At 41.1% G+C, this 20,658-nt stretch overlaps 1 protein-coding gene across 18 annotated transcripts in view; it reads left to right on the forward strand.

The window, feature by feature from the left end:
• Window positions 1–20,360, forward strand: part of SLC8A1 (solute carrier family 8 member A1) — a 313,327-nt gene extending 292,967 nt beyond the window's left edge. For all 18 annotated transcript variants that reach the window (XM_059660003.1, XM_059660004.1, XM_059660009.1 and 15 more), the window contains one exon: window positions 16,857–20,360. In XM_059660003.1, coding sequence (XP_059515986.1) covers window positions 16,857–17,233 — 377 coding nt within the window. In that variant the 3' untranslated portion in view covers window positions 17,234–20,360. The remainder of the gene's footprint in view (window positions 1–16,856) is intronic.
• Window positions 20,361–20,658: the final 298 nt, after the last annotated feature.

The following is a 20,658-nucleotide window of genomic DNA, read 5'->3' on the forward strand; positions in this document are numbered from 1 at the left end:
GGCAATCCAGTTCCTCCATGTATGTGTCTGCATTGACCAAACTGCCTGATGCTGGAACTCAGAGGTATTGAGTCAGAATAAATTCTTGTGCCAGCCCTTTAAAAGGAATACCTGGGTCTCCGGCAGCCTCCATGTCTCTCAGCCATAATCCTCACTGGTTTTTATGGCCCAAAGTTACAGGGACTTCTCTTCCCAGCTCTGGAACCCTGGGCTGAGGGTCTGGTGTGGGGCTGGGACCCCTTGCTCCTCACGGTGGCCTCTGCAGAGATAATCTCCCACCCAATTAAAAACAAAAAAACAGTACATGTGGGTGTCGGACCATCCTGTTCTGTGCTTCTAACCCTCCTACCCGTCTCAGTGTGCTTTCTTCTTTACTTCTCTAGTTGTAGGACTTCCATTTAGCCAGCTTTCAGGTGGTTTTGAATAATGGTGGTTCTGTATTTTTGTTATAATTTTGATATGATAGTGGGAGGTGGCGAGTATAGGTTTACCTACACCACCAGCTTGGTTCTCCTTGCGTATATAGATTTTTATACCTTTTAACACAATCCACTATCCTCCCCCCAACAGTAATCTTGTCTCATGTAATAGGAATTGCTGAAGGAAATATTGTGCAATGGTACTTAGAATTAGTCCCACGAATCTTGGGATAACACTCCATGTTTAATGATATGTATATGCTAAGTGTCCTTGGCCAGGTCAGATGGTTGATCAGAACTCAGTGCTAAGGAAGTAACTCTTAAATTCAGCTTTCTACTCCCTTCCATGACCCCAACATGTCACCCTGAATCAATACAAGTCCAGGGAAGGCTGAGAGCAGGGACCAAAGCCTATTGAACAGAGGCTATATGCATGCACATGATTTCCCTGCACAAAGAATGACACAATCTTGTTATGACACAAACTGAATTCAAAAGAAAAAATGTGGGCTATAAAAAAATCCTAACTTAATTGCCATGACATGGGCACCGCGTGAGCAGCAAAATAAATGTAAGGCCCATTGGTATTTTTAGAAGAGACGGCAAATAAAATGCTAACTCAATTTAAAAGGCAAATTTTACACGTGACTATAAAAGAATTTTAATATCTGTTGGGGATAGTGCATATTATAGCTATGAAATCATGGTGCTTGGCATTTATGCACGATGCCAGCTGGAATGCCAACGTTATTCCTGAGCACACAGACTTCACATCCTGCCTTTTCCCGGGAATGAAATATAATCTATATATGACTTGTTTATACTCTGCTTTATTCCAGAAAAAAAAGATTTAAATCTATAAAATGCCTTCACATTGTTCAGCCACCTTTTCTGGCACATGATCCAGAAATGCTAAGTCTATTGGTGACCATATTTATTTAGCTCAGCAAATATGAACACTATATTGTGTGCACAAGAGGAAAATAGCTTATTTGGTTGTGTTATTTACAATCAGGAAATTACATGTTGTGTTTGCTTCTGCCTCCTAACACCCTCCCCCCAATGCCCTCTGGAGCCCAGGGGCTTTGGGGCATGGTGCTCCATAAATTGCAAGCTATTATTAGGTTATCGCTGAGAAAAATCATGGCTTGAGACAACAAGCAGAACATGTAGTCTGAACTAAAATGACCCCCACTGGGGTCTGCAAATGGGCCCAGCAGAGGACTAATTGTACCTTTTCATTCCTGCTTTTCAGTTGCAAAACAACAAATAACCATAAATGTGCAAAGGGTCATGGAAATGTCCTTCTCTGAAGGATCCTCTCTCTGCATGATGGCTGAAATATGGCAAACCAAAACCCCTAAACTAACCCCTTGTCAGACTGGAGGCCATCAGCTCAGGCTGCTCAGAAGGGGGCACCTTCAGTGTGGGCCACAACAGAAGTGGTTCCAGGTACTGCCCACCCTTTTGTCTGTACTGCTGGAGCTTCCTTTGAGGAAGAAAAGGGACAAACCTGACATCGGTGACTTCTGCTGTGTCAAGTATTCTTGTTCTGAAAGTAAGGATTAATCCTTGTCTTGTACAACTTCTAAACCTGAATTGAGTCTAGAGTGGAATGTTAGTGTCAAATAATATTCAGAAGAAAAAAAATACCACTGTGTTCCAACAGATAATGCCAACCTTTAACTAAGAAGCCTAAACCAAGGCCCTGAGGCAGTGTGGCATTCTTGATCATCAAATATTCAACTGATCTTCCCTCTACTAGACATGAGGCACTAAAAAGGAGATTAATACCATTTTCTTTTTTATTAAAACAAAGGAAGCAGTATGATGCAGTGATAAGGCATAGGTCTAAGAGCCACTCTGCACTGGTTTTCATTAGTCATGCTACAAACATTTCATGAGTACTACTAGGTACTAGGCTGTTCTGGGTCCCACTTCAAACAATAATGCCTATGGAACTGAACTCTTGTTTATATCCATTGGCCTCTGGTAAACTTGGTTTCCCAAGTACCTACCGATGACCTTAGGTGAGGACTTAATGTATTTGGTGTTTTCCTTCTCTGGCAGCTGGGATGCTTATATAGTCCCCTCTGTCCTTACCAGCTAGTGCCAAGTGCCCTGGGTTTTTGTTCCCAACACCCATTCTCCATCTAAATATTCTAGGTTAGTTATGACTTTGTAATATTCAACAAATTATCCACATTAAAGCATCAGTGACTAATAATGATTTCATAAGGGCAGAGAATTTGCATTTAATACAAAAAGTGTTTCAACAATAACCACATTTGCATAGCTTCATTGTTTAAAAAGTACATTTGTATTATTTATCTCTTTGGTATCCACAGCAGCCTTGGAAGTTAGGCAATCTAATGAGCTTTCCAATTCAGAGCATGGGTAATGGCAAGAACAGGATTTGATGAAGGATCCTGGAAATGAGCCTGCAGTGTAGGGATTTGGGCATCAGGAATCACAGATGTGGATTATAATCCCACCCCACTCATTTCATCGGACTCCTAGGGAGCTTCAGTTTCCTCCCCTGAAAAAATGGGGCTGATAGTACTGTTCATCTCAAATGTCAGGAAGAGCAAATAGTATAACATCTATGTCAGTGCTCTGAAAATTATAAGATGTTGTAAAAATAAAAGATTTATCAAAAGACTTTATTAAGTATCCACTAAGAGCTGTGGTAGGTGCCTGGGAGAGAGACAAGGACAAAACTTGACATTCGAGCTCAGCTTCATAGGATATTCTTAGTCATGTGGATAGAGCCCTACTCCTTATTGTATGATCAGTCTTTGCATTACAAAGTATCTCTCTAGTAAGACCCCAAGTACAAATGATGGAAACTCAGCTATTACATCTCTTCCCAAGGGCACAAATCTCTTACCAAGCTTGTAAAAAGTATTTGGTCAAGTGAATATGCGAAGCAATTATGGGTTGAAATCAATAAAACATACTGTTAGTAAATAAAGTATAATGTTGCTGTAAGACAAAATACAAAATTAAGAGAGGATTTGGGCTCTACTCTACAATCTGTCATTGATCGACAGGAGTGATGGGAATGAAACTTAGACAAGTACACTTCCCTCACAGCCAGTCCTGGGCAAACTTTTATAATCAGTAAAGTGTGTTTTTCAGGATTCTTGTTCCACTTTATGACCTGTCCCAGGCACTTTCCTGACTCTGGATTCTAGAGCAGCCCATGATGTCCAAGAAATGTCTTTTTCATCTCTCACCCTTCACACCATTGGAAACATACTGGTTCTGTATGTAGTTGGATCCACTAAGAATCCAACTACCATAGATGTGACTACTGAAAAGACCAGAAAAGGCTAAATAGCAACCCTTCATCCCTTCCCAGGCAGACCCTGTCATTTTCATAAGAGTGCTTTTAAAGGTACATTTAGTAGACTTTTAATAACATAAAGTCATAAATAATACATTCTCTTTTTAAATAACAGCAAAGTTCTCTTTGTAAATAAAATTCTCTTTGTAATAAGTAAAGAATCAAAAAGAAATCATGTAAGCCCCACCATCCATTTGCAATTTTGGATCTATCTAATTTTAAAATCCTGGGAAATTTAAATAAATTACACAAAAATTTGTTTATAAGACATAAAATATCTGCTTTATAATGGATTCAAACTAAGCATAATTACATCAATCATTTGGGTTTTTTTATCTTTATTGTTGAGAGTATTACAGATGTTCCCCTCCCCACCCCCATCTTCCCCCCATTGTCCCACCCACCTGGTTCCTACACCAGGTCTTTACCACCCTATTGTCCATGTCCATAGGTAAGATCTTTGGCTAATGTCTTCCCGCTTCCCTTCCCTGTGAGATTTGTCAGTCTGTTCCATGTTTCCGTGCCTCTGATTCTATCTTATTCACCAGTTTATTTTGTTCATTAGATCTCTTGTCCATTTATTTTGATATTTAGATTCAATTGTTGATAGATGTGTATCTATTGCCATTTTATTGTTCATATATTTTTTTACCTTTTTTTCTTCTTCTTCTATCCCTTCTTAAAGAATACCCTTCAACAAGTCATGTAATACTGATTTGGTGGTGATGAACTCTTTTAACTTGTTCTTGTCTGTGAAGCTTTTTAGCTGACCTTCGATTCTAATTGATAGCTTGGTGAGGTAGTGTAATCTTGGTTGTAGGTCCTTACTATTCATCACTTTGAATATTTCTTGCCACTCCCTTCTGGCCTGCAAAGTTACTGTTGAGAAATCAGCTGACAGTGTATGGGTACTCCCTTGTAGGTAACTAACTGCTTTTCTCTTGCTGCTTTTAAGATTCTCTCTTTGTCTTTAACCCTTGGCATTTTCATTATAATGTGTCTTGGTGTGGGCCTCTTTGGGTTCCTTTTGTTTGGGACTCTCTGCACTTCCTGGACTTGTAAGTCGATTTTCACCAGGTAGGGGAAGTTTTCTGTCATTATTTTTTCAAATAGGTTTTCAATATCTTGCTCTCCTTCTGGCACCCCCATAATGTGAATGTTGGTACACTTGAAGTTGTTCCAGAGGCTTCTTACACTAAATTCATTTCTTATACTTTTTTCTTTTTGCTCTTCTGATTGGTTGGTTTTTGCTTCCTCATATTTCAAATCATTGATTTGATTCTCAGAATTTTCTACTCTACTGTTGAAACCTTGTAAATTATTCTTTATTTCAGTTAGTGTATGTTTAATTTCTGACTGGTCCTTTTTCTTCTCCTTGACATTCTCCCTAAGATCCTTGACAGTCTCATGAAGATCCTTGAGTAACCTTATAACCATGGTTTTGAAATCTATATCCAATGGTTTGCTTACTTCTATTTCTTTCATTTGTGACATGTTTCTTTGTCACCACATTTTGTCTTTTCCCTGTGTTTGTTTCTATGTATTAGGTAGAGTTGCTATGTCTCTTTGAGTTGGTAGAATGGCCTTGTGTAGTCGGTGTCCTATAGGGCCCAGCGGCTCAGCCTTTCCAGTCACCTGAGTTGGGCACTCTAGGTGTGCCCCTGTGTGGGCTGTGTGCACAGTCTTGTAGTTGAACCTTTTTTTTTTAATCCTCACCTGAGGATATTTTTCCATGGATCTTTGGGGAGAATGGGTGAGGGGAAGACAAAAGGAAATATTGATGTAAGAGAAACACATCGATTGGTTGCCTCCTGCAAAAGCACTGACCAGAGCCTGGGCTGAGGAGGAGCCTGCAACCAAGGTACATGCCCTTGACCGGAATCTAACCTGGGACCCTTTGGTCCACAGTCTGATGTTTTATCCACTGAACCAAACAGGCTATAGTAAGCCTTGATTGCTGTTGGCATCACTGAGAGGAATTGACCTCCAGGCCAACTGGCTGTGAGACCCAGCTGCGACTACAGTGGGAGAGCTGCTGTGCAGGAAACACCCCTATGGAGGAGGACTTGCATTAGTGTGGCTTTGCTGCTCACTGAGTCTGCCCCTTGAGTGTGTCGCTTGTGGATGTGTAGAGTTGTAATGTGGTATGGTATGAAGCTGTCCACTGGGTGCACTGGTTCTAGGGCCTCTAGGGCAGTGCAAAGTCAGCCACTGCCTGGGTCCATTTGCAGATGGATGCTATTTGTATTAAGCTTAAAAGTGTCTCACAGTAAGACCCAGCTGTGAAGCAAGAGGCTGGTGCTAGTGCCAGGTCTTGGACCTTTTATTGCTAGGTTCAGGGCACACTGACAACTGCTACAGCTTGAGAGATTTTAGGAAAGTCTGAAGCCTGAGCCAGGACAAGCCATTGATATGGAAAAGCCACTGCAAATAGCTTGGGTGGGGCTGCAAATTGCATGGGGTGGGGTCTCAGGGAATCAGCAGGGCAGAGCAAACAGCATGAGCCACACTGATGGAAACTCAGATATGACTGCCAGTCAGCTCTGTGACATGGAAGGTCCCCACACAAGAACAGTGACCCTGTGAGCACCCCCATCTGAGAGAAAGCCACCCTCGAGTTCCTGCCCCAATGCCAGATAATCCAGTTCCTCCCTGTATGTGTCTGGGTCAACCAAAGCCAGCAGGTTCTGGAGCTCAGAGAGATGGAGTTCAAGTTTGTGCACCAGCCCTTTAAAAGGAACACCTGGGTCTCCAGCAGCCTCCGTGTCACTTAGCCACAATCTCTGCTGGTTTTTAGAGCCCGTAATTATAGGGACTTCTCTTCCCTTGCTCCTCATGGGAGGCCTCTGCCTCCAAGTTAAAAAAAAAAGCACCTGTGGGTGTTGAACCAGCCCATTCTGTGCCTCCACCCCTTCTACCAGTCTCAATGTGCTTTCTTCTTATCTAGTTGTAGGATTTTCACTCAGCTAGCTTTCAGGTGGTTCTGAATGATGGTTCTGTATTTTAGTTGTAATTTTGATGTGGTTGTGGTAGGCGGCGTGTACAGCATTTACCTATGCCACCATCTTGGTTCTCTCCTACATTAACTGCATTTTCACTTAGCAGTATGTCCTGAAAGTTTTGCTTTGTTCGTGTCCTTAACCAGTTGCACAATGCTATATAAAGCTGCAAGTTTACAAAAATGATGAACAGTTTGTTTCTAATTTTTTTCTAACATAAAAACTCTGCCCTTACCATCCCCATGCATAAACTTTCATACTGGTACAATTACTTCTAATGCTTTAAAAGTACAATTGCTAGACCACAGATTTTTGTGGGTTTTTAAGACCTTTGATAGACACATATGCTTTTTTTGCATCATATGATTAATCCATAGGAATGGTCAAATGGGGGAAATTTTACACCAAGGCAAGGCAAGGTAGAAGCAGAAATGGAAGAATTATTGTAACTTTCCAGCCCTCAGGTATCACCTGCTGCCTCCAGTGCTAGGCTGAAGTTGTATGCAGTGATAGTTTCTGCTCGAGTTGCCTTTATTTGCCTAATGTTCATGTATTCCAGCAATCCCTTTAAAAAGATAATGTCTATGTGGGAAAAAGGGACTGGGTAAATGTTTACAAGGCCAAGGCACATGTTGGGTGTCTTCAGTGTATTGTCTGGATCCATAGACTTATCATCACACCATTAGACTCCTTTGTAGCTCATTAAAGCTACCTGGAGGGTTCTATTTCAATTTTTCTCCAGGTTTTTCTATCAGATCCTTTTCAGCTGTCACTAGCTCTAGCCTGGCTTGGGGCACCGATGGCTTTACTATTTCTAATGCAGGACTTGAGAAAAGGACGAAGAGGATTTGAGAAGATTCAGATAGGATATTGATGCTCCATACATAGAATAAAGCATAGAAGAAAGAACCAGGCTTCAAATATAAGGAAGATAAAGAGGGAGTGGTGATAGATGATTAGGAAGGAAGGAGACGTGAGCCGGAGGACACTGTTCTGTGCAGAGCATTCCTGGACTGTTTTTGAGGCAAGAAGTGAATTTCAGTTATGTCTAATACAAGCCCCCTTACTTAGGAAAATGACAACTAATTCAGCTGTTTCAGCCCCACATCTGTCCTTCCTTTAGTCCAGTGGTTCTCAACCCTTTGGCAGTCGAACGACCCTTTCATAGGGGTCGCCTAAGACCATCCTGCATATCAGATATTTACATTACAATTCATAACAGTAGCAACATTACAGTTATGAAGTAGCAATGAAAATAATTTTATGGTTGGTTCACAACATGAGGAACTATATTTAAAGGGCCAGAAGGTTGAGAACCACTGCTTTAGTCCCTTTTCAAAATTAGCAAAATGTTGCTTAACTATATCTTGCCAATTTTTTATCTTCATGAACTTGGTGTTATTAAAGGTTTATTATAGAAGTAATAAACTCATAGCTCAGAATTAAAAATATAAAAATCTTGATGCTATTTTCAAACTAGGTTTATTCGAGCCCTATTTTTACAATGTAATGTCAGGAGAAGCCAAGAACTAAAGAGTCAAAAAGTTTATCAGTCAATGATCTCGAATATTGTTAAAGAATGAGAGCTGTCCATGAAAAATAGCCCCCTCTTAATGTTTCTGTTCTATGTGATTATAAAATTTTGCTAAAGGAGTCAGCAAATGTTTTTCTATATAGAATAATTTATTCCTTTCCTTTCAGTTCTATATAAAATAATGTATTCCTTTTCTTTCAAATTATCAGCTGGCTTTAACGTTGTATAGTTACAGTCAGAGATGAATATGACAAGTTTATGAATATTTTATTTGAACCCTTTGTCCATTTTCAAAATTAAGATGTGTCAGTTATCTAGTCTTGTCAACACCCCACCCTCTTGTGGTTAACAGCATGATCGCCAGCTAAAGTCACCCTCCTTTGGTCTGAATCCTAGTTTCACCTCTTACTGGCTATATAACTTTGGGAAATTTTCTTATATGGTAGTCCCCCTTGTCCTGTTTGGTTCTCCATAGTTTCAGTTACCCAAGGTCAATTACAGTCCAAAAAATTAAAAATTGTTTATTTCACCCAGGGTATAAGTAATCCCTTTGTTCAGCATATCCACATTGTATAGGCTTCCCACTTAGTCACTTAGTCGATCTGTTGACCAAGACGGCTACTGTCATAATATCACAGTGCTTGTGTTAGAGTCACCCTTATCTTAATAATGGCCCCAAAGCCATCTACATAACTTTCATCAAACTATATTGTTACAATTGTTCTATTTTATTAGTTATCGTTGTTAATCTTCTAATGTGCTTAATTTATAAATTAAACTATCATAGTTAGTATGCATAGGAAAAATGTAATATATATAGGGTTCAGTACTATTTGCAGTTTTAGGCATCCGCTGGTGGTCTTGGAAGTATCTCCTGCAGATAAGGGGAGAATACTGTACTCTGGGATTCAGTTTTCTCATCTATATCATCTATAAAGTGGAGATAAAATAGTAAATATCTCACAGTTGTGGATAAAATGAGAATCCATACATAGTAAACCTCATAAATGTTGACTATTGTTTTTTTTCCTTATCACCATCATCATTTTTGGACATCAAGGACATTCTCCCATAATTCTGGGAGATCTATTAACCCTAAATCACCTAGATAAAGGAAACTATAATGTAAAATTTTAATATCATTAAAATTTCCTTTGTTGTCAAAGAATTCTGAAATACAACAGGTAATATTTGTTGTGCACCTAATTTTCTTCAGATATCCATGCTAAACCTTTTTTCATTACTTCTTTTAAATCTTTATTGTTGAAAGTATTACATACGTCCTCTTTCTCCCCGCATTGACTTCTAGCCCACCCCTGCCTCCTACCCCAGGCCTTTACCACCCTATTGTCTTTGTCTATGGGGTTACCCATTGAAGTTCTTTGGTTGATGTCTTCCCACCCACACACCGTCCCCGGCCTTCCCTCTGAGATTCCACAGTCAGATCCAGAGACATAGAAGCATGGAACAATTTGTCCATCAGTTTATTTTGTTCATTAGGTTTCACGTATGAGTGAGATCATGTGATACTTTCTCTGACTGGCTTATTTCACTTAGTGTAAAACTCTCCAGGTTCATCCATCCTGTTCCAAATGGTAAGAGTCCTTTTGTACAGCTACATAATATTCCGTGGTATAAATGTACCACAGCTTTTTTTCCTCACTTATCTGCTGATGGGCACTTGGGCTGTTTCCAAATCTTAGCTATTGTAAATTGCGCTCTTATGAACATAGGGGTACATATATTCTTTCTCTTTGGTGTTTCTGGTTTCTTAGAATATATTCCTAGGAGTGGGATCACTAGGAGTTCTATTTTGTATTTTATGGAAACTCCATACTGTTTTCCATAGTGACTGCACCAGTCTGCATTCCCACCAGCAGTGTACTAGGGTTCCCTTTTCTTTTAGATATCTTGATGGCATATAAATGAGAACACTTCCATATTTTATAGATGAGATATCAACGGCTTAGGGAGGTTAGTTATCCTGTGGTCATACAACCAGTACATGGAAAATGGAACTTGACTACCATACCAAGATACATTATGCGGGCTACGGTAATTAGGACTGGTATTCTTCAGTAACAATACTGGTTACCCACAGAGTAGCACAGACTCAAGGTGACCAAATCAGCCACTTACAGTGGCCTCAGCTTACTAAATATCTCTACACCAAACAGAACTATCAGTTCTTATGAACCAGCTAGGAACTGCTCATCATCCAGCTGCCTGTTCACTAGGTTGACCAGACTCAGGAGACTTCACTCGAGTCAGTCAGTCAGCCTTGTACCTCTTATTCCACCAGGTACATAGTGGGAACCTTGCTTATGTAGATTATCGTGGTGGCAGTTCCAACATGAAAGGGCAGACCTGCCGGAGCCTACAGATTCTGATCCACTTCAGAACCACGTTCAGCAGCTCTCCAGAGACAGCCAGCTCAGCATACTGCCTCCTGGCTCCACACCCAGATGGTTGGTTTAGGGCTCTTTTCAGACCACGTTGGGAAGGAGAACAAGTGACCAAGCAATTCAGAATAAGCACCATCTCAGACCAGCTCAGAATTCTTTCAAAGGCTCAAAATGTTTTTGTGGACATCAAAGAATTAGAACCAGGGATTTGAGAAAATTTTAGGTAACCCCATGAAGCTTGGTTCTGATCAAGGAAGGGAAAATGTGGATCCTCTCTTGAGTATCCGTGAACATCATACTAAAAAATAATCCCATTCTGGGTGTGTTTAAGAGAGGAGTATTATTTTCTTTTTAGAACATCTGTCAAATTACAGTTTGGAAGGTAAATCAAATAGCACTGTTGGTTTGTGCTCATTCTCTTCTCTGTCTTGTACTCCCTGGGGAAAAACATCCCTATTACTTTTTCTCTTTTAATTAGAATCTTTTTCTTTGCATTTAAAATATACCAGAATTTTAGATTCATATTAGGAAAATTAATTCTCAGGGTAAAAATAGTCAAGTTACATCAAAATGAAAAAGAATTTGTGTTTTGATAACAAGAATGGTTGTTTTTTTGTAGATCTATGGGTCCAAGCTATTTCATACAGGGAGGTGCCCTTGTCCTTGCACAAATAATGAAATGAGGTAGTTAGTTAATTGTTCTCAGTCTGGTTAGGGGAGCTTTAAAAAATACCAGTGCTGCCCTGGTGGGTGTGGCTTAGTTGGTTGGGCATAGTAGGTGCACCAAAGGGTTGCTGGTTCAATTCCTGTTCAGGGCATATGCCCAGGTTTTGGCTTGATCCTGGTGGGAGGCATGCTGGAGGCAGCCTATTGATGTTTCTCTCTCTCTAAAAATCGTATGTTTCAAAGTTGCCCTGGTGATTCTGATTTGTAGCTGGAGACGAAAATGAGAAGCAGGTATTCTACCTGCCAACACAAGCTCTCCTGAGCTTTTTATTCACCCCTGTTTTCTTCTTTTCTAAAAATAAGTCATGTCACTGTCTCCATTACTTTTTCACTCTCTTCAGGGACAACTTTTATGGGCAGAAATTTTTTAAGTGTTTTTCCCTTTTTCAGTTTTTACAACCCCTCTCCTAACTGGGCATTGATCAATCCAGCATCCATAATTCCATGATCTCTTAAACCTCACTTGGAAGCCAAAAAAGGACTTTTTTCATAAGCCAGTGAAGTGAGGGAATGTGGTTTTCATACTTGGGTAAATAAGTATCACAACTAAGACAAAACCTTGTTAAGGCCCCCAGTAATAGCAAAAGAATTAATACGTAAGTAAATAATATTTCTATTTGAATTCTAATAGAGTAAGTCAAGCAGTGCATAGAAGAGACGAAAGAACAGAGAGGGGAATACATGCATTAAGCAAAGACTCCTGCCTTTCAGACACTGAAAATTAGACCTTAAACCAGAACAGCTCACATCTTATGACTTGGGTTATACAGAATTTTCAAGATAAAGAATCGCTTTGATTGTTAAGAACAATTTTATGCTCTATTTTTAAAAGCAGGGGACCATAAAATTATTACATCTTCAAAGGGTGTTAACTCCCCAAAGTTTAGAATCATTATATCAAATCAGATTTTCTTACCACTTATGGGTCCTCTTGGGATCTGGCTCTGTTGTATGATAAAAATAGCAAATAATACTGAGCACTCATTAAGTGGCAGGCCCTATTCTGAGTTCTGTTCACTCATGTCCTTCCAAACCTTATAAAGTAGGTAAGCTTCTTACCTGGCAAGTGGAAGAGCCAGAGTTCAACTAATTTATTGTTCCTCTTCCCTTGACCTTTCATAGTACGCATGCTGGAACAGGGTTTTAAAAAAATAAGTACTCATAGTATATAACTTGAGTGGGAGGATGTTAGAGTTAAGCAGTCCTAGCCTCTGCACCAAGCCCACCCAGGTTGTTTTATGAGCAAATGACCGCTATATCTGAAGGCATCGCTGTCTCTCAGAGAAATCAGCTGCTCCTTACCGCTCCCCAATTAGCTGCTTCCCTGGAACTCAAAGATCTATTCCTCCCAGAAAGGCCCCCAAAACTGTGGGCTGTTGGAGCAATAGCCTCTATTTCCATGCCTTAGAGCAAGCATGTCAAACTCAAAGGCTAACATGGGCCAAATAAAGGAGACATTTGGCCCGCAGACCATGAGTTTGACATGCTTGCCTTAGAGCTTTGGTTCTCAAATCTACGTGTAAACAAGAACCTGAGGCACAAGTTAAAAATGAGGGAAAAGATACAGGGATGTGCAGAGAGTCTGATTAAGTGGCTTGAGGATGGAGCCCCAAATCATCATTTTTCAGCTAGGCTCTCCCAGTATTTCCAATGCCAGTAGTGTGCTAATTTAATTGGCATTACACACAGTGTTTGAAACATGGTCATCGCAGCCATCATTTATTCCATTGGATGGATGGCCAATAGGTTTGAAGTAAATAATTTTGCCAACATTTCTTACCTATTTTTAAAAGGTAAATGACTCTGTGCTATGTGGTTTAATTTCCTAAATACTGCCACAATTCCAACATCTTGAGGTCTAGAGAACTTTCTTCCTAGGATCTTCAAATACTTCATTTAGGTCATTTATTTTTAAAAGGAGAAGGTATTTATTAGCATTAGTCCATTCTAATGAAGCAAGGTGGTCATGGACAAACTCCCACCCAAAAAGAAAAATCACACCAAAATCGTACTTGTGAATCGAGTCTTTTCTGTATCCTGTGCAGCACCCAAACAGTAAAGTTATGGAAAGTCTTACGGATGTTCTAGTCTAAATACCAGATGTGGAAACCAGAACCTAAACAAATGAAGTGTCTTGCCCAAGAACATACAAATACCGTAGTTAGAAGAGTTGAGAGTGTCTCCTTGATGATTCTTCTCACTACTGCACCATGAAGCTCTGTATCCTCTACTCCATCTCTCATGTTGTCAGTAATCACTGACGCTGGGGGAGGCAAGCATGCCTCCATCAGGTAAAATCAGTCCATGTTGGTTCCTGAGCACCAATAACTTGATAATTAACAGCTGGCCCCACTAAGAGTCAAGAATAAGATAAATCATCTGGGGTGAAACCCAATCCATAAATGTGTCACCTGCAGGACTGTAAGGTGTTTAAGGCTTTGTCTATATGTAGCTAGAGAGTTTGAGAAATTCAGGTAAAAAGCAAAACAAAAGAATTTCTGGAGGAAAAGGAAGCGTGTTGACCTAGTCCTGCATACCAACCAGATGACTTGGCCAAGATTGTAGATAGTGAACTTGAGACAGGTCTACGGAGAACAGTTCTGTCCTGCCTCTGTGATGTGATGTGTTGTTTAATTCCAACCATACTGCCTCCCAAACATATCTTCCCTGCTATTGATTTACAGTCATGGGCACCAAGGAGGCAGGACTGTACAACTAATCCAAAATTGATTAGAATTCAGTTAAAAGCAAAAATTTCTATTAGAAATCTGGCCTGAAGCATACTTGCAAAAAATGTATACACTAATAGCTGATAGCTCAATTAAAATACATTTCATTTTCAAATAACACTGCCTTTAAAATTATTCAAAGTGTGTGCATACATTTTTTGGGATACACACACACACAGACTTAGTTTGTGCCAATCACAGTGGAAATCTGATTCATACATGTTTGTATTTAATAGGCCTAATTCTGAATATGATCACAACCTCTCTGAGACCATGGCAGTAGTTATGTCTCAGGTTTTACTTTGGGGAATGGTATCTGAGTGGTGTTTGCCTTGTTCAGCCATAAGCAGCATAAGCAGGTATGGGCTTAGCATTCAGGGTAGGGCTTGGCAGTGCCCAGCATATGGTGTGTGATGGGTTCTTCTATGCACTAAGCAGGGATAGGAGGTAATTTGGGGAGATTCCATCACACTTCATTTGGAAAACAGAGTTGTCTCTGGTGGAGCTAAAGTTAATGGTTTGCATTGGCATGTGTTTCTATAATTTTTTTACATGACTTTTGAACTGAAAACAGATAAAAGGCCTGATGTAAAACATAGGTCAATAAAATAAAACCAGCCAGAATCAAAGAGGCCCCAAATGTGTTTCATGTATGTTTCAAGGTAGTCACTTTGGCTACTGATATTTTAGGGAATCCAGAGAAAGGCATTTGCAAGCAGGAAAGTATTATCACAAGAATTCTCATGTGATGTTCACAATAAGCTATTGAAAAATGGCCTGAGGGAGAGGAAACCCCTATAGGCCCAAGTGGATCCTCCACTGCAGGCAAAATGACTGGTGTGGGTGTTTAGAGGACCCAGGAACCTTTGATTTTATACCTCATGCCCTTCTGGCACTGTGACACCCAGGAAGTCCAGTGGGCCATGCACCACGGGCCTAAGCAGGTGTGTGCTGTGGAAGTGCCAGGTCACCTGCCCCTGCAGCACGGGGAGGGAATGCCCCCACCGACGGCCAGCCTAAGGTGCCATCTGTTTGCCACCAGCTGGTGCAGCAGCCATGTCAGCACAGAATAAACGTCTCAGGTGTCCTCACAGCGGCTGAGCTGTAAGCTGCTTTCTCCTGCCTTGGCCTCTGTTCCTTTACTTCCCTTGCTCAGCTGCCTGTCCTTGGAAAAGGAAAGAAATCAGAACAACTTCACCTGAAGCAGCTCTGATAACTCTTCATAGTGAGTGCAGGAGGGCCTGAAGGGTTAGTCTTGCTTGTCTTTCACTCACCGGCCTCCACAGTAGTCCTGGTGGGGCTGCTGTGTGGGATCTGAATGCACAAAGCAGCACACACCTTCTTCAGTCTAGTTCCCTGGCAGAGGAGAGGGCGTTCTGCGAGAACCTGTTTCAAAGTCCGTCAGTGAAAGGGACCAAGAGAAGAGGAAGAATTTAGTCTTCCCGGAGGGGCGTGTGGTGTGGAGAGACTGGGCTCTGAAATCAAACAGATTTGGCTTAAAAACCCTTGTTCTGTTGACCAACATCCAGTTCAATGGCATTTCCCAAAATATAAATAAGGAATAGCATCCACTCTAAAGACTAGGAGGGTTGGATGAGAATAAACATGTAACATGCATATAGCACAGAGTATTTGCTTCTTTGCAAAATAGCAAGTGGAACTTGCTTTCTATCACAGGCAGTGGTCCGAGTCAGTGAGATGAGCCCACAGGCCAACCAGTTTCCTTTTAGAGAGAATGTGACACTGCACTTCCAGCAGCCTCAGTGACCTTCCCACTCTTTGGAAAGCACAAGAATCTACAGGCTGATATGAACTTACTAGTAGATGCTCCACGTGTCGTCCCCATTGGAGATTTACTGAAGAAGGATGGTGGCAGCAGAATAGCACCAAGGAGAGAAAGTAGCCCAGAGATCATACAACTGCCTGCATGCTCAGTGCACGCCAGGGATCTCAAGAGGACCAGAGCACATGACATAATACCTTGTGGTCATATCACACCCGCCATGGCTGGCTTTGCAAATCTGAGTTCAACTTGCCAGTTAACATCTACTATAAAACTACTGTGTGTGCAAGGTATTTTGCAAAGGTAGCTGAAAGGACTTTGATATCAGTAAGTAGGCAATAGAAAAGAAATTGAGTATCTCTAAGCCCAGCATCCTCATTTATAAAGTTTCCTCCACCCATAGAATTATCACTATCAATGCAGTGAAATAGAGTTTGCTCCTGTATTCACAAGGTTCTGGGTAAATGCCAGCTATTATTATAATTCATCGTTTCAGTAACTTGCTCTTGAATCTGTGCAAATATCTCCTAACCCCTTAACTTTCTCATCTGTAACCTAGAGCTGACGATACAGCATCTTTTAGTAATACCTCGAGCAGCCGTTTTTAAACTTTAGTGACCTAGAACCTGGGCCATGACCATGCTGCCCTGTAAGTTCAGTATCAAAGAGCTGTGCCATCTGTGCTAAAGAACTTGACCAAGCTCACCTGTAACAGCCAGCACTGCATCCCTGAGTCCTGAATCCTGGATCCTGTTCTGACCAGACCACTGGGCCTCCAGAGAACATCATGGCCCTGTTGTCACTCGGTTTCTATGGGGGGGTTGATTTCAGAGTACACAGCTGAAGCTTCCAGCACCCCACAGACACCTTAAAAAGGCTAAGTGTCATTGCCTCTTTGTTCTTCCTCTACAGACACATTTGCAAGCAAAGTGGCAGCTACCCAGGACCAGTACGCAGACGCATCCATTGGTAACGTCACTGGCAGCAACGCGGTGAATGTCTTCCTGGGAATCGGTGTGGCCTGGTCCATCGCAGCCATCTACCATGCGGCCCACGGGGCACAGTTCAGAGTGTCCCCCGGCACGCTAGCTTTCTCTGTCACTCTCTTCACCATTTTTGCTTTCATCAATGTGGGGGTGCTGCTGTATCGGCGGAGGCCAGAAATCGGAGGTGAGCTGGGTGGGCCCCGGACTGCCAAGCTCCTCACATCATCCCTCTTTGTGCTCCTGTGGCTCTTGTACATTTTCTTCTCCTCCCTGGAGGCCTACTGCCACATAAAAGGCTTCTGAAGGAACAATCAGATGTAGTAAATTTATATATATATACATATATACATAAACAATACGTACAATGAACAGAGGAAACTGACATTTGTCATGTTCTCTTACCTGCTGATGGAATCCAGCTTCAAGAGCATACTTACTAGGGCTGAAGTGAGAAACCATCACCTCCCATTCCCAGGGGCATCGTCGCATGGAACAAGGCGTGGAGGCAGGGCCACAGGGGCAGCTGGCCTAGGCGGGCTGTGTCCTCTCCAGGTTCCTAAGTCCTTAAGTCTTTGATTTGTTTTCTGTTCTGCCTTCTTTTCAGTGGGGGGTTGGGAGGTGGCTGATGTCTGCCTTTTATTGTTTTAGTTTTGTTTTGTTGGGAAGATCGGGGTTCTTGCTTCTCTTGTGGGAGGTGATGACCAATCTAAATGCAAATGGATTTTGGTAAAAATTTAAGTCATTAGGATTACCTTCCCTTCCCCCAAACACTTTAAAAGTTATTTTGGATTAAGAAGGGATATGGGCACGGAAGAAGAAAGCAGCCCGTCTTCACGTTACTAAATCCCAGCTTAGCTCTGGACCGTGAGCAGAGGTGAAGCTGCCTCTGAGAAGAAGTGTGGGAGCTGGGATGGAGCCAGGAAGCAGTGATGGTTCCCGATGCCGTCTGATATTTAAAGATATGCTGCCTGGCACTCCTGATCAACAGGTACAGGAAGAATAATGTGCCTAGATTCCCAGAAACATGCAAAACCCGTTACTTCTTCTCTCTTTAGCTCTGGATTGTAATTGGCAAGGCCCTTCTTCTGGTGTTTCAGCCCAGCTATCTCCCCGGGTCCCCCATCCCCTCCTCCTGCAAACAGGAAGAACAACTCCATTCAAAACTCACATCATCCTTTGCCATTTGCATCAATCCGTGTCCCAGTCCCATGTTGCTGTTGCCTGGGATGGATCATCTGTTGGTTTTCTTTTCAAAAGCATCCATGGCTTGCACAATCCTGTTCCAGTCACGACTGAACATTTGCTCCTCCTTCATGTGCCTGTTTGGGAATGTTGTTGTGATACCTGTTACACAGTGCATGGACGAAAAACAAATAAAACAAAGCGTTATCTGTAAATAGTAGAGCATAGCATACACTGTTCTCCCATTCAGCAGCGTTAACCGGACATTGAAGACATAAGTGAGTTTTCTTTTCACCTGTAACTTTTGTGTTGTTATTGAGTTTATGACTAGGGATACAAGGAGAAAATGGCTTATTGTTCATGGAGCTGCACATTCATTTTGAAGAAGCAATAACTGTCACGGGGGACGTTAAAGCAATGGAGAGGACAGCAGGCAAACCACAAAGTATCTTCATGGAATAGTAGCCATGTGGAGCACACCAGAGGCCTCTAAAAAACCGCCTGTTGATTCAGGAAAGCCAAGGAGAAAGGTGTGGAGAAGTGGATGCGGGAGGCGTGCCTGGGCTTGGAGAGCCTCTGTTTTTCCAGCGCCCTGTCCCTGAAGTATTTATTTCACATCTGCTCTGTCTGGCACAGATGGTAGATAGTGCTGGTTTGTTCATTTTATTTTTTTATCAAGGCTACTTTGAGCCCTGTTTCTTTCACCATCCAGACCCCTCTGATTGTACCTGCGTTTTTTGAGTAGGAAAGAGGTCAGGCTGACCAATGAATGGGTCTTTACAAGTGAGTCTTCTCTACTTACGACTGAGGGGTAAGCAGTTAAAGGAGAAGAGGAGTGCCTCCCAGCAGGGCTGCACTGGGAGGTTTTTGATCCCTGGAAAGGGAATGGCTCTTTCTATTTTAAAATACCAAAGAGCGTGGTGGATAAACCCACATTCCAAAGTAGTGAGTCCACTAATGAGGAAAAATGGAATGATGTTGGCCCCCTCTTAGAGAGTTCTCTGTCTATAAAGATTCTCAGAATGGAGACACCCCTAGCCCTCTGTATTAATTCAAAGATACTTAAGAAATAAAAAGTGCTGAGAACTATTTTCTCTTTTTCCACTCAGTGATCATGATCATTCATCATTTAAATAAAGATTTGGTGGCTAAATTAATAATTAAATGCTGGGTACCCACTCAATATGCCAGGAACTATGCTGCCACCTGGGGACTAAAGTGTGAACAAAACAGCCCAAATCCTTGCCCTCAGCCGGCTCACAGTTAATGTGATTGCTCTTTCCATGAGTAAAAGTCAACCCAGCCACATAGAAACAGATTTATCCTACAAGGAAAAACACAATTAGGACACTTTTAAAATAACACATTGAAACTGTGCAAATACAATTGTTCAAATACTTAAGTGTTGTTGTTTTTTTTAATTGAGAGTATAAAGCATAGATTAGGAAAAACATCCTAGGTGTCCTTGGCCAATCTTGCAGATAGGACATCTCATCTTAAACCAAGAAAGGCAATCATGCTGGTATTGCACGTCACTGCGAAGGCCCAATTAATCCCAGTTTCTATCTTGGTTTGATAACAACACTTTTCTATGCCCTCTCTCTCTACAATTCTTATCTTTTGGAGACTCACCCCAACCTGCCATGGCCTAGCACACTGGTGGCCTAACTCCTTTGGGGGCACATGTTAATTCCCTGCCCCTCCCCTTTTTTTAAGATTTACTAAATGGAAAACTAGCCTAGAAACACCAGGTAAATGTTATCAGGGGACATGAGTTGTTTAAACATTAGAAAGATTTTGCGCTCATTTTTAGCCATATTTGGAATGTCAATAGGCCCATAGCAAATTGTTACAGAGGACTTTTGAGAAATTCTTGCCATTGGTCAATTTCAATTTCAAAGCTTTTGGGTTTGTTTGCTTTTTAAAATTTTATGTTATAGGGATATGATTCTGGTTGTTCAGGGTTTATTATTAATTATAGTTGTGTAAAATTATTTTATTTTGTTTGATTATTTTATTTTGTGTGTATTGTGCACAGCTTTAGGGAGAAACGCACTCATTGTGCTGCTCCTTATACATGGTACACGTTTTTGACACAGAGAAATAAAGTTTCTAATTGTTTCTGACTTAATCACTAGTTATACAGCATATTCTGTATGGAATGTTTTCCTTCTTCTCATTGTCATCTACTTCATATTTTGTTTTCATGTTTTAAAGAAATAAAAACCCAAAAGGTATTATTGTGCAAGTGGTATCCTCATCCAAACGAAAGAAAATAGATATACTAGTATTCAACTCTTGCAAATGTCAACTCTTTGATTATTCAGTGTTTCCTTTTTAGCCTCCCAAGAGAGCACAGTATCAGAATATTGTCTGATAGTGTTGAGATAAACGTTGGACAATTTGCCATTTCACTAATTGTTTTCTTTGTCTACATATGTTTGGCATCTAAGAACATAAGCCCTAAAACAGTTACACATTAGATCATTTTTTAGCATATGGAGCATTCTATCAAATATATCCATCCCCATAAAATTGATCATCAG

The sequence above is a fragment of the Myotis daubentonii genome, chromosome 12 (genome assembly GCF_963259705.1).
Source record: "Myotis daubentonii chromosome 12, mMyoDau2.1, whole genome shotgun sequence".
NCBI classification, from domain to species: domain Eukaryota; kingdom Metazoa; phylum Chordata; class Mammalia; order Chiroptera; family Vespertilionidae; genus Myotis; species Myotis daubentonii.